The sequence below is a fragment of the Montipora capricornis genome, chromosome 3 (assembly GCF_036669925.1).
Source record: "Montipora capricornis isolate CH-2021 chromosome 3, ASM3666992v2, whole genome shotgun sequence".
Taxonomy (NCBI): domain Eukaryota; kingdom Metazoa; phylum Cnidaria; class Anthozoa; order Scleractinia; family Acroporidae; genus Montipora; species Montipora capricornis.
The window spans coordinates 4,362,801-4,377,800 of record NC_090885.1 but is presented as its reverse complement, the minus strand read 5'-3'; the positions used below and the strand labels follow the sequence as shown (position 1 = coordinate 4,377,800).

Genomic DNA, 15,000 nt, shown 5'->3' with positions numbered 1-15,000 from the left:
CGCTTTCTGGTTGTTTCAATCTCTAGGTCTTTATATTTATAATATAGAAAACAAGCCATAATGGTGATGTTTATCACAAAATTAAAAGATACCTGTTGTTCTGATTGGAGAGTAAGGTGGTGGTGTTTTAATCCATTCACCATTTGGCTTCTTCATGTGAGAACGATCTGAAGCAAACGTCCTGAGAAATACTTCCGCTGGTATAACTCTAAATTTTCTTCAAACACAAAAATGTAAAGAAAGTCTGGTTAATCGGGACCAAACTTGGATGACCAATATTACGTGTGGATATTTCTATGGATTCAATGAAAACAACACTTTTACAGAAATTATGTTTTAGTAAATTGCATTTGCAATACTTCCACCATATGGAAAGACTTCCTGATGACATACCGTAGATGTTGCTGATGATGAGGATAACAACAAGAATAAAGAAAACTTTATTGTCTGCTGTTATTGGCATTTAATGGTAATATGGGCAATAAAATTAAACTTTAAGACTTCATGAAACAATTCTTAGAAATTTGCTTACCCACTTAAACTGCTACTATGACCAAAATTCAATATACTTCATTATTATTCATTCAAAATATTTCCCAATTTCTGATTGGTTAAAACCACACGCATAATTCACCATAACCAGCTGCTGTTCACCAAATTTGGAAAGAAACTTCGGTTTTTTTGGTTAAAACCACACGCATAATTCACCATAACCAGCTGCTGTTCACCAAATTTGGAAAGAAACTTCGTCATATTGAATCAATGACGTCAAAAGTGCAGCCCACTGCAAATTATTGAACCGTTGACCGAAAAAAGCTGGGGACCAGATTGTTATTTTTGTTGAGAAGAAAAATGGCTGCGAGTAGGTTTAGAAGTTTGAGCCAGGGAAATATTTTGAATGAATAATAAAGCAATTATTGAATTCGGCTTTCGTAGAATAGGAAGAATTCTGCAGATCTTGGAGGATGTTATCCACCTCGGCCTTCGGCCTTGGTGGATAACACCCTCCTCGACCTGCATAATTCTTCATATCCCTACTCAGCCTCATTCAATAATTGCTAAATATAATATACTTTTTCTTTGTATTTCAAAACTATGTTAACTGAACACTAGGTGACCGAAGTTTTTAAAAGCCTCCTTTTTAAAAAGATTCTTGTTTATTTTGACAGAAATTTTCCTAATTAATGTGCTGCCATCACTAACTTTAAAATCTTAAGAGAGCTGGATCGAGGATAAGATGATGTCAAAGACGCACTAGCTTAAAATTACAGCGTGTAAACGCGGCTTATTTTACATGCAAAACACCAGTTTAAAAGACAGAAAGCTCGAAAGTCCAGTGCTGCATATTAATATAGGCACATGCACACGCATTGCAGTTTTAAACTAGTGGGTCTTTGACGTCATCTTATCCTCTATTCAACCCTCTGAGGTCCAATCGGTCAGTCTTGACTGTGAGTAATGGCGGACCGTGAAATCCAAAACCTGCACTCAAAGAAAACAGTCTTTGGATAAAATTGAAAGCTCAAAATTACACCGGTCCAGTCAGGTGTCAAGCAAACACACTTTCAAAATCTGAAGGAAAAATAGCCGATTAACCCTAATCCCAGATTAAAAATTAACCAAGGAGTTTATTTCTCTACTCCTAAATGCTGGTCAACGCTGATATTCGGCAAAACGTTACATTAAAAGAAGTCAATCTTGAAAAACAAAAATAAGCAAAAGAAATTTTCACCAAAAAGTTGAATCATGAAACAAAAACTGAGACTACGCTAATCCTGGATTAAGTTAATCGGCTTCCGAACAACTAGGCCCAGAGGTTAGGGTTTGGGTTTTTTTTTTAAATCTGGCCTGGAACCAGTCAGAGCTTCCAAGGGCTTTGAGCAAAGGAAGCCTCAGGCACAGGATGTGTTTTCAATGTTTTGGTCATGTGGAAAGTGGTACAAAAGAGAAAAAGGAGAGAAGGGGTAGGAGGAGAAAATTACTATTTTGCATTTAACTCCACTTTTGCACAGCCAAAATATTGAAAACACAACTGGCAAATTGTGTTCTTGGTCTCCTTGCTCCAAAACCTCATGTGAACTCTCTTTATGCAAGCAAATACTTCAGCCGTTGAACTTAACACAGCTTAGCAACAAACCCCCAGGACTCTTCAACTATAACCTGATTTACGATAATCTACCAAGAAATACAAATCCAGTATTGAATTTTCGCTGTTAAAAAAGCCTTAACCCCGCAACTTTAAGCTGAAGGAAGCAAAAACCTATTGTAGCCACTTTGGAACGCTAAAACTCTTGAGGAAACTTTTCTTTTTCTGAAAATAGACTGCAATGTAATTTCCCTGTAATCCAAGATTAGCTTAATCAAGCTGAACAACTAGGCCTGGACATTTGAGGGGTTGAGCTTGTTCAAACTGTTTTGTTTTAAAGTAATAATAATAATTGTTAATAATGAACAGAACAAACAGGTTACCTATGGAACTGCTTTTTAAGTTGTTTATCATTCTGTACTGCTTGTTGGCTATATTGTTCAAATGGACAAGGAAATGGTAGAATGGAATCCAAATCATATATCAAACATTTTTCCTCCACTCGTCGCAGGAGAATTACATGGTAGTCCTTCAAAAACCACAAGAAATGATAATTATTAGTTTTCAAAAAATAAGAGGTCTCTTGTGTTCGGCAAATTTTATGTAATATTAAAGTGCACACCAAATATTGACAGTTAGTGTTAGAATGGGAAAATCGTTAAGCTTGTTACTCAAAGTGATTGGAGCCATATTAATTGCCATATTTTACTGAGTGGTTTCAAAGGTTCCTGTGAATGTATGGGGTATTGAGACAGGAGTTGTAACAAAATCAAAAAATAGGCACGCATTGCGTACGTGTGGTCATGCAGTAACACAGCGCTTTATTCCATATTGTCAACTGAGCTGCATTTTGTCCTCCAGGAGATTCAAGTTGTTTTTGCGTAATATGTAGTTGTAATAGTGCATGATAATATTTTGGTACCATGGTAGATGTCTTAGGTAAATAGCCCCCTGAGAAGACATGTGGTTACTAGCAAAATCCTAAACCCAGAAAGATTGAAGAAAATAAAAAGGAATCAAGGAATGTCTGACAGCTTCTAATACAATAACCACTGAAGTTAATCCCTGAAGGTAATCCCTGAAGTTACTTCCTGTCTGGCAGGGTTAGTATCTGGATGGGAGACCTAAAAAATATACCACTTTGTGCAGGAAACACAGGATCCAAAAATTCTATTTTAACGCTAAACAATGCAAATTAAGCAAGGTACAGATTTTGTTAGCCTACTTTATGCAAACCAAATATTGATGCAAAAGTAAATAAATATTGATACACAGTTTTTAGGAGGAGCAGAAGGAAGTTTTCACGACAGTCGATCAAGAATAAAATATTTTGCCATCAGCAACAAAATTTGCAACATGAAAAAAACATAAATTTTGAACTACAAATATAAAAAGTTACCATTGGCGAAAAACATTTTGGGAGCTTTTTTTTTTCTATAATAGTACTTTTGGCTGAACAAGTAAATCACAAAATCGAAAGTGACATCGAATTCAGCGGACACTGTGATCAAGTTATCAGGGTTTTGTTTTTGTTAATTTGATTTTTTTTCTTTTATTAAATTTAAGTGTCATAAAGTTTTCAAGACAAGAAATGTGCGAATTCAAAACAAGGATCACAATCGCCCAACCATTGTTTCTGCAAAGTCAAAAATTCACTCTCCTAGACGAGATTATTAATCACCTGGTAATTCCATCGTTTTGGACATAGCAGCTGCTTTATTATTCAGCAGCGTCACCAATTCTTGCCGATTTTGGGCTTCAATTTGTTGAAACCCAAGCACGCTTCCAACAGACCTGTTTATTTTGAAATTCATGAATTATGCACGCGCGGGCCTACTAGCACCACAGACACTCTTACTGACTCTTACAACCCGGTGACATAGTGTGTAGTGCCTTTACAGTGCACCACCACAAAAATGTAAACCAACTTACCCACACCACTGGAGCTAGTGGATCTTTTGCTGATTTTTGCATCCATAAAGGAACCTCATGAAACAAGATTTTTTTTTAAAATGTCAAAATCAGGTATATTTTCCAGTCCACCACAGCACAATTAGAAATAATACACAGGTAAGCAACAAATTTTCTATGCTTCTTGTGAGGATTAAGCCCTCATCTTCACAGATAGGAAAAGTAGGGAATTTAACATAAATTTGTATCATCACTAAAGTAATAAGAGATTGAAATAGAATTATTCTATTTCCTTAACATTGGGAAAACTTATGAATGGCAAACTGAAGTACAGGGCAGAGGATACTGATCATTACCAGGAGGTTGAGTTAGGGTTAGGGTTTAGGGTTTTTCTACAGTTGTGCGCTTCTAGTTACCTGGGCTCGGTTCCTCAAAAGCCGATTAATTTAATCCAGGATTAGCGTAAACTTTTGTTTCACGTTTTCAACTGTTTGTTGAAAGTTTCTTTTGCTTATTTTTGTTTTTCAAAATTGACGTCTTCTCATGTAAAGTTCTGCCAAAAATCTGCCATCAACAGCATTTGGCAGTAGAGAAATAAAATGCTTGATTAGTTTTTAATCTGGGATTAGCGTTAATCGGCTTTTGAGGAACCGGGTCCTGGCCTTTAAATGAAAGTGAAGCTAGTGTTGAACTTGTTATGATACAGACCATCCTCCTATTCTTATGTTAATGATGTTGTTGTCGTGCTAATTAGTATTAAAGAATTTCCATAGTCCAGCAGATAAGTGCAAAATGTGGCCAAATTGTGCCTTTCATGATAAAAGCGTGAAATTTCGCACAAAGTTAGAACACATCCTGACAAACATTTTTAGCTATTGGGCAATCGCAGATCTATTTGTCACATGACCCCAGTTGCGTTCACCTTTTAAGTGACATCATCAAAAGTGTTTTTTTTTTTTGCCATTTGTGTGATGTTTTTCACACAGGACATAAAACTTAACAACAATCTTGCAACATACATAGACCAAACTGTATGATGAGTTTCCAGAAATGTGAAGAAATGAAATATTTTGTTGCCATGGCAACCGGTAGTTTAAATTATGTTTCTGTTGTTTCTACTTGAAATTGTTTGCCACTTGTCAACAAGAGAATTAAAAGTGAAACAAAGCATTTATTCAAGCAAACTTGCCTATGATATATTATCCAAAAAATATAAATAAAGCTATCTTTCAAATTTTTCACTTGAGGGAGGGAGACTTCAAACTGTATGTAGATGCCCTCACTAAGATTGTTCCTTGGTTCTTTGCGTTGGACCACACAAATTAGGCCTGATGGATTCCTGTTCATCTGAGGGACATGGTTACCCCGAAAGACGTTCATCCCAAAGTTTTTGCAGTTTTCTGAAAGGAAATTTCGTGGTGAAGAAGACAGTACACACTCAGATTCTCTGCTATTGCCATTGACCAAGGCTATGAGCAGAACAATGCTGTAGTGAAAGATGACAGAGGGACAGTAGGCCTCACTGAGAACCCTGCTGTTCTGAGGTGCTGGATGGTTTCGGGGCCAGAGATGGCTGGAGTAATTGGCGAGTTCGAGGCATCAACTGAAAAGAGAGAGAAGTTAGATCCATGACATCATGAGGATGCCAAACATTTGCAAAAGGCATTTGAACAAGATGTGAGAAGTCTGGCCAACACCATAGAGGAGATGGGCAACCCATTCACTAAGGACAGCAGCGATCTCCTTGCATTGGATAGCAGAGACATTGCAGATCCAGCCCTTATTGACACGGTGCGTCAAATTGAGAAATTTGGAGAAGAACAGTACGATACCTATGTCAAAGAGTGGCTTTTCAGTCAAACAAAGCCCATTTCTGATCCCATCAAGAAGAACAATCTTTCCCTCTTTAGCCGACCTCCAGTCCGAGAGAAGACAAAGTCACAGCTACAAGTGACCTCCCTAAGGAATGATTGTTCCCTTGGCTGTACATCGCATCACAAGTGCGTAATGAGAATCTGGAAGAATTTTTAGAACATGAACATCAAGCATACCCACCAGCGTTATCACAGTCGGATCTAGTCGGATGCTTGGAGGACTTGGTCACCTCCCAAGAGAAGACCAACAATCCTGATGTACAAGTCATTATCCTGGATGGCTCTGCTACTGTAAACGGGGTTATGCAAATAAATTCTCTGATTACATGTATGCATCACAATTGTTCCTGCCACACAATGTATCCCAAAAAACAGCATGCAAGCCGAGTAGACATTATTTGGGATGAGTACCACCCAGACAGTTTAAAAGCTGTTCAAAACAAGAAGCAAGAGAACCTTCCACAGCAATTCCTGGAAACTGGAAAGAGTTTTTACGCATTGATGAAAAGAAAGTAGAGCAATTCTCTTTCCAAGCAACTACTGTAGCACGGTAGCATCCATCGACTGCAGCAATCAGATAATCAGCACACATCGCACTGAGGTACTTTGCAATCAATCTAGGGATGTCTCAGAGCTTGCTCCATGCACACATGAAGAAGCAGACACGAGGATCATTCTACATCTGGATGATGCTGTGAAAGAGGGAAATACAAAAGTTTCCATACATACAGTTGACACTGATCTGGTAGTATTGGCAAAGACATCAGCTCAGTGCCTTAACAACACTGAAGTATGGATTGCTTTTGGAACCGGAAAATGTTTCAGTTTTATAGCAGCTCATGAGATAGCCAGTGCTTTGGGGCCTGTATGCATGGCATTGCCAATGTTCCAAGCTTTTACAGGTTGCGATAAGGTGTTGTCTCTTGGAGGAAGACGTAAAAGAACTGCATGAGACACATGTTAAGCCTACGATGACGTTACACCAGCACTTTGTTCTTTGGCAACCACCCCAGAGTCTGTGGGAGTTTTATTAAACCATTGGAGTGATTTTTGATATTGCTGTATGGCCGAACCAGTAACTTAGAATGTGTCAACCAGGCCCAGAAGCAGCTCTTTACCCAGAAAGGCAGATCAATAGAAGGTATTTCCCCAACAAAGGCAGATCTCATACGGCACACTAAGCGGGCAACTTACCAAGGTTGGTTACTGCTAGGGCCAAGTAATGATTGCAGCTCCAGAGCTTCCATCGCTGAGTGATTGTGGCTAGACAAGGAAGGAGGCAAGTGGTTGGGAAGTATGCTGGACAACTCTGCCAGAGTCTACAAAGGCTTGTAGAGAACTTCTGCAATGTGGTTGCAAGAAAGGTCACAAACATCAATGCAAATGTCTAAAGGCAGCACTCCAGTGCACTGCACTTTGTCATTGTGGTGGACTTTCCTCTGAAAACTAGTCAGAAAATATTGCAGTCTCTCGCACACTCCATCTTTCGAAATGGACTTTAAGGTACATTGTAAATGACGCCAAAGAAGAGAGCGCAAATCGTTAAATTAACATGTACTACTGTGATTTTGAACGTTTTGAACATTACAATAAATCGTGGTATGAATCGGGCTGTCACCAACATACATGTACTTGGTCAGAGTAAATAAATAAATGAAAAAGGATTTAAAGGCGTGATTGTGATCTTTGCTATCTGATAGGTCATTACAATGTTTTTGGCTGCTTAAATCACAAAGTCAAAAAAACAATATATATATATATATATATATATATATATATATATATATATATATATTATATATATATATATATAACTAACTGCAGACAGTACTGTTTCGGCCTTCTGGGCCTCATCAGTGCAGTGCTGATGTCTGGGATGGAGGTTAAGCTTATAAAGCCACCCCAAATGTCCCACACATGTGGTACATCTAAGCCATGCCAGAGTGCTCAAACTAGCGAGCTAGCTAGTGAGCATGCGCAATTGCTAGCGGCAATGAATATATATATATATATTACCAATATAGTGGTCATAATGTAAAAACAATGTTACCATGGCAACGGGAATTGTTGTCATGGCAACAGCAATTAGTGATCAGGTAGCTGTATTCGTTATGAATAATACTTATGGCGTGAACAGTGTCTAGGCTTTTAAACAGCTTTGTCTAATTCATCGCAGTCAATGGTGAAACTGAGGAGGGCCATGCCCTTATTTAGGAAGAGCTGCCATATTGGTCAAATGACCAATCTGAGATGGCCCTATAGCTAAAGATGCTCTGTTGGATATGCTTTACATGTGCACCAACTTTTATTCTTTTATTATCAAAGGCACAATAGCTCCACTTATCTGCTGGACTACTAGAGGTGTTTGAATATTTTTCCATTGTTCAGTTTGTGATCTTGAAAAAAAAAATTAAAAATATACTTAACAGTGCATCAACAAATGTTCTCTTATTTGTTTGCACACTTCATTAATTAACGAATTAATTAATTGTTTTAGGGAACTAACTTTTAGGCCTGGGCACCCAAGCTGGTATAGCTGGGGGCTCCCTGAAATTTTTCTGAGAGCACAGCCTTGATACATGTACATGATGATAGTAATCTGTATCCTAGACAATAAACTCTTTCTTCATTGCATTTCAGAGTCATGTAAATAGGCACAAATCAGAAAGAAATACCTTTCTTTCGTCATTTGATATAAATACTGCATAATATTCATTAAGGGATTCTTCTTTTTCTTCTTTTATCTGCTCACAGAGTTTCCAAACATTTTCTTCACTGAAAACAATGACAATTAACAAGCAAAATCAAACTGAGTTGAAAGCTATTTGATAAAATAGCTAAGAAAAACCAATTTATCTGACACAAAAGAAGGATATGCTTTTCAATATCAGGCAATTATTGAAGTGTTACTAGGACACCCCCAGTTGACAAGCGAAATCGTCTGATGTTAGGTAGAGTAAAATCTTCTATCGTTAGACAGAGTAATCAATCAATGAGTTTATTAACGTGTCAAAGGTATCTAGCCGATGGGAGATATCCCTCTACTAATTGAGGACACTTAACAATAAAGTAATTATGGACCTGTTAACATAAAAACTAACAAAAATTTAAAACCTAGTAACTATCAACTAATGGTATCTTCGTAAAACCTAAGATCCCAAGGCATTAAAACTCAAAACCTTAAAACCAATTGAAGGTGAATGAAATATTAATTTCGTTCTGTTATGAGTTACAAAGAATGCAGTTCAAACAATTGTTGTCTTCTCCAATCAAACTTAAATCACTTGAATCTTTGAAGCCTCACTCCCAAGGGTAAGTGGGTTAATGAGCTAAGGGAGTATTCAAAAAACCTTGTTGGGGTGGGGCTGAGGAGAAATTTTTGACTATTTTAAAAATTTGGAGGACCCCTTGTTGCTGCATTAAACATTTTCAGGGTTCCCCTTTTAGAATCCCTAAACTTTGAGACACCCCCAACCTACTTCATAGCCACAAACAAATGCACGCTGCAGAAGTCAGAAGAGCGAGTAAAACAAATTAAGGCAAAAACAGAAAAACGCTTCCAAAGAGCAACAACATGCTACGAAAAGAAGAACTTGAAAAAGGCAATGCAAACAAAGCCCTTAGAAAGCCAGCCATCTCACTGATACATGGCACAATTCAACCTAACAGGCGTACAAGAACAAAAAGATCCCGACTCTAGGTCAAAGCTTTAAAAGCAGAATCACTCGCTTATACCACCGACAAGCGTGTTGGCTAAGACTAGAATTAAATTGATGTAAAAGCATTGGGCCAAAAGGTCACAATCACATTACTGCAGAGAAAATCATCACCAAGAAAGTAAAAACCCTAACCCTAACCCTAACCCAAACTATTTTCTTGAAAGAAAAAATATCACAGAGCTGTATAAAGGTCCAAATCTAAGGTCTCCGAGAACAAATACCATTGCTAAATGAAATCTTACTGGAAGCACGTAAAAGAGGTGTCCATTTAAAAAGGTTCTTGACAGAGCAAAATTATGACAAAAGGAAAGGAAACCAGACCACGTACAAAGGAGTCTTGTAGGGCTGTCAACCCCATTTTACACAGTTGAATATTATATTTTGTTAAATTGTGTTTACTTTGGCTAATCACAATTTTGTTTTTATTGTTTATGGTACTGCCCTCAAAAATTTGTACATATTTTTCAAACAACCCCCTCTTCACCTCTAGTTTTTTTGGGGGACCCCCAGTTCTCATCAGCCCACCCCTACCCCCCGACAAGTTTTTGCGAATACTTCCTAATGGGGATGTGCCACTGGATGGGGTCACATTTTCACGACTGGCTATAATGGAGTTGCATTTTCAACAGGGTTCCCTAAAATTACATTCACCCAAAAGTGACAAAGATGGGGTCTATAATTGGCCATAAAAATAGACTGTAAAGGGGCAGAGGTTCTGAGAGGCCAGCGGCACAAACCCAGCGAAAAATGACCCTAGTAACCCCCTCCCCCCCCCCCCCCCCAACTCACTTCCCTCTGCCAAAAGTTTTGTAATGTGTGTGTCTCTGTCAAGTTGGGTGACAGCTATTCTTAGAGTTATTTTCAAAGAGTTATGTCGTAGAGTTAGAGTTAAGTTTCCAACATCCTGAATTCATGATTTTGGACTGCCAAAATCCTGAATTCGGGATTTTGGATGGCCAAATTCCTTAATTCAAGATTTTGGAATTCAAGATTTTGGACTTCCAAAATCTTGAATTCAGGATTTTGGTAGTCCAAAATCTTGAATTCAGGATTTTGGCAGTCCAAAATCTTGAATTCAGGATTTTGGAAGTCGTTAACTCTAATTCTAAGTCATAACTTTACTGAAATAACTCTATTGATAGTTAACCTCGTCAAGTTGTATTTTAAAAACATGCATTTATTTGTCATTTATTTATTTAAAAGTCCTTTCGTTATTTCGATATTGAACACATTTTTTAAGACTGATAAATGTGAACAATCGGTGAGTTTGAAAAATAATGAATGGATGTGTTCTGATTGTCAAATTAAAAGACTAAACTTTAGTTTAAATTGGAAAAATTGGGATCATAGGTATTGACACAGCGTTAATCGCCTCTTTCAATGTGAAAGTGAAATTTCTGTTTCTAAGTGATCGGAGAACAAAGTGGTCAAAAGCCAAATACAACCTTGAGCATCAAGGCTTTTCAACTGGGAAAACCCCGCGCAAAAACATTTTATACAAAGTTTGAGTTATAATTTACAGGCCATAGAAGCTTATATAACAACTAGCTACAATTAACTAATTTAAGGACGGTTATCATACAGCACATAATAATGTAATCCAAGGGGTAACATTACATAACATGCACATATAGTTGTATTTAATTATAATTATCATTCAAGGACATGAAGCTTAACGTTGAATTAATGCATTGCATCAATTTGTCCGCTTCTTAAGATGGCTGTTTGAAGACAATATAACAATTATATATTGAAACTAATCTTTTAGTCAATTGTCATACCAGTAACAGCTTGTATAAACACATTTAGAAGGTGAGATTTCCCCTTCGACTTCCACTGAAGTTTTCGCCTGCATGGCCCAGAAAACAAAAATCGAGGTCGGGAAGTGTGGAACGACAACGAGGCTAATCGGGCTAAACCAAAACGAGGCTAAATGGTTGCGCCCGCTGGGTTCCAGTACTCCACATCGAAAACAACATGGTGGAAGAGAAGTCGGTGTTCGTAACCGTTGGAACGACATCTTTTGACCATCTCATTGAATTGGTTTCCAACAAAGGTTTCGTTGAAGTAAGCCATGAGAGGCTACAGTTAATGCTTCGTTTGTAGTTTTGTCATTTTATTCTCAATATCCGTCTCAAGCTAAATATTTAGATCCAAGTTGACGTTGGGTTGAAATAATTCAGAATAGTAAACGTATTTATTGTGGGCTAATCCCCATGGTTTAAATGGATAGGCCCATCTTTTTGGATGATTCTTGCAATCTCGCTGAAGCTCAAGCAGGCCAGACTTCTGAGTTCAATCATACATCTACATAATTAATTTGCAAAATCCTATAAGGACATCCAGCAAAGGTGAAATATATATATGAGTAAATAAATATGTGCAACAAGGGTAATAAATAATTATGGTATAACAATGGTGAAATAAATAATAATTGGTAGAACTAAAACTTAAGCAGAGATATAATCATTTACAGATAGTTTAAAATTACTTGGTCATATTTACGATATTTGGCAGTAAACTGAACTATCCATTATTTTACTTGTCCAGCAGCCGGACGGGGTTTTAAAAATACTCCATTACCGGCATTCCAAAAATTTTCCAGTTTTGAATAACGTTTTGGATAGTGAACTGGGCGAGGAGACTATTTATTAGTCAATCACTCATATAAACAATAATCCAATGTTAGCGAAACACGGCCTCCCAAACAAATGTAATAATCTTCTTCCAGCTTTTGAAAAGAAAAGGCTTCCAAAGTGTGGTTCTTCAAATTGGAAGGGGTTTATACGAGCCAGAGGAAATGGATGGGAAGGACTTGTCTTTACATTACTACAGATACAAAGATTCCATAGCTGATGATATTCAAAGGGCATCACTTGTTATCAGTCATGCAGGTAACTGAAATTTCCTGTTAACTCTTGCCATGTTGGTTAACCTTATAGCTCAGTCAATTTTAAACACCTCCTACAGTATGGAGTATTGGTTAGGGAGCAAATTTCTTGTTTGACATAGCAAATGGACCAACTAGTAATCTTAACTCACAGAAAAGACCCTCTTTGCAGCCTGGAAAAGTGTGAGAATGCCTACTCCTGGCAACAAGACTAATTTAAACTTCTCATGGACTCATATTATTATTGAGAAGCAATTACAGGCTAGTGAAAATATTTGCAGTGAAGATAACATCATACTAATAAGTGCACTCAAGCTGATCATGATGCAGGTATTATTATTATTATTATTGTTGTTATTTATCATTATCATTATTATTAGAGCGAGTTTCAATTGAGTGTCGTAAAACCAAAACCAAAGTAATTACGTTGGCCAATCAAAAAGGACGGAGACAATCCAGTAAACCAATCAAAACTCGAAGTTATTACATGTGGCCGACACAAAGCGTGGGAAAATGTGCACGCACAAGCCACCATTGGTTTTGGTTTCACTTCTGATTGGTTGAAAAAGTGGTGCGAGAACTTTGAACCAATCACGGAGTGAAGTAATGCAAAACCAAAGTAATTCACTAATTACTTTCGACACTCAATTGAGAACCGTTCTATTTTTATTGTTATTTGTTTTATTTTATAGGAAAATTTGGTTTTATCAACAGAGTTGATAATGTAAATTGGCCACCATACAGAGATTCTAAAAGCTGACGTTTCGAGCATTAGCCCTTCGTCAGAGCGAATCTGGATACTACTTCCCCACCGACGCAGCACCACACTTTCTTTAGAAACTATCCCCTTCATTTATTTTATAGGGGCTGGTAGTGTACTAGAAGCATTACAAGCAGGGAAGCCACTCATTGTCGTAGTTAATGAACAGTTAATGGACAATCATCAGTTCGAGTTAGCAAGTCAGCTTGCAGAAGAGGGGCATTTGTATTATGCAACATGCAGGTGTGATAATTTATGCTTAATGTAAATTGGATGTAGCTTAAGTTATGGTCTCCATGAAAAGTAGGGAGGCAGATGGCAAACAATGAAATGCGCAATTCCAGTGCTCAAAATTAGCGGTCGTCCGGTCATCCCAGAGGACCAGAAAGTATATCGGGCAACCACTTGTTTGTAGAATGAAAAGGTTGGTTGCCCAAAGAAAAAACAACAGACAACCCAGCCAAAAATAGAAAATGTGTTACATAAGCAGCATCAGACTCACTTGACTGTTTTCTGTTGTCAGTGTCTGATAGTAGTGTGAAGTTAACAATAATTAATTTGCATTTTCCCATGTTTTGAATATCTGCGGCTTTTACAGAAAATTGTCAGATAGAAAAATTTACATGTAACTGGCAATGGAGATCGAAGAATTTATTTTGAAAATGCTAAAACTTAAAGCCAGACTTCAACAAAGAAACCAAAGGCGCACATTTCGAACTATGGGATACTCAAGCTCCAACTCCATGTGATTGCATCTCAACACAGCATGCATATAATGGTAGGGGGTTTCCCAAAGGGCAACCAAATACGTATACGGGTTTAGTTGCCCGGCTTTTGAATAAGGGACAACTTGGAATTTTTTTAGTTTCGAGCACTGCAATTCTGATTCATCAGTTTTAAAATGCACTTAATACATGTACACAGAAAATGGACATTGCAAACTGTAAACCTTTAATACAACTAACAATCTCATCTGTAAATGTACAGATCATAAGTGGCAGATCTGCTTAATTCTGGGATAGACTATGACCTTGTATTAAGACCCATTGTAGTTTTAAAAATATATATTAATTGAAATTTAGGATCCAAAATATACAGTTTGATGAAAGCTAATGAATGTCTAATATTTGATGATGCATTTTTAAAAATAGTATCAAGTCTCTTTTCTCAATTCAAACGGGAACATTTGGCATTGGAAAAATTCCACTTTATGTTTTACACTATTAAATGATGCATTAGTGGTCCAGTGAATCATCTGCTTTGAAAAAGTTGAGTGGCAACTCCTCATCAAGGTCATAAATCTCTGATGTCCCAGTATCTACATCATGACGGTTTTATATCACAGATTTGGTGACACCAATACTGCGATGACTTAAGTATTGATGTCTAGTCTTAAAGCATACAATACTGTACATACTTGATTGACCACTCCCCCCATGGGGGCTTTTCAGGACCAATGCAACACAATAAACCAAACTATGGAACTGGGCCCGGTTGTTCAAAAGCCGATTAACGCTAACCCCAGATTAAATTAACCAAGGAGTTTACTTCTCTATTCCCAAATGCTGTTCAACGCTGATATTCGGCAAAACTTAACGTTAGAGGAAGTCAATCTTGAAGAACGAAAATAAGCAAAAGAAACTTTCACCATAAAGTTGAAAAAATGAAACCAAAGTTTACGCTAATCCTAGATTAACTTAATCGGCTTTCCAACAACCGAGCCCAGAACAACAACATCAACTGTTAAGAATCCCAACTGG

General features: G+C 37.4%; 2 protein-coding genes across 2 annotated transcripts in view; one reads left to right on the top strand and one right to left on the bottom strand.

Moving 5' to 3' along the window:
- Positions 1 to 15,000, bottom strand: part of LOC138041983 (protein N-terminal glutamine amidohydrolase-like) — a 29,288-nt gene that overhangs the window by 4,702 nt on the left and 9,586 nt on the right. The window contains exons 2-6 of the mRNA XM_068887695.1: positions 11,372 to 11,449; positions 8,547 to 8,646; positions 4,019 to 4,072; positions 2,470 to 2,615; positions 93 to 217 (exon numbers count right to left, since the gene is read on the bottom strand). Of these exons, the coding sequence (XP_068743796.1) occupies positions 93 to 217; positions 2,470 to 2,615; positions 4,019 to 4,072; positions 8,547 to 8,646; positions 11,372 to 11,449 (503 nt within the window). The remainder of the gene's footprint in view (positions 1 to 92; positions 218 to 2,469; positions 2,616 to 4,018; positions 4,073 to 8,546; positions 8,647 to 11,371; positions 11,450 to 15,000) is intronic.
- The window catches only part of LOC138041982 (UDP-N-acetylglucosamine transferase subunit ALG13-like), a 5,109-nt gene continuing 1,649 nt past the window's right edge, over positions 11,541 to 15,000 (top strand). The window contains exons 1-3 of the mRNA XM_068887694.1: positions 11,541 to 11,657; positions 12,322 to 12,484; positions 13,345 to 13,483. Of these exons, the coding sequence (XP_068743795.1) occupies positions 11,568 to 11,657; positions 12,322 to 12,484; positions 13,345 to 13,483 (392 nt within the window). The 5' untranslated portion in view covers positions 11,541 to 11,567. The remainder of the gene's footprint in view (positions 11,658 to 12,321; positions 12,485 to 13,344; positions 13,484 to 15,000) is intronic.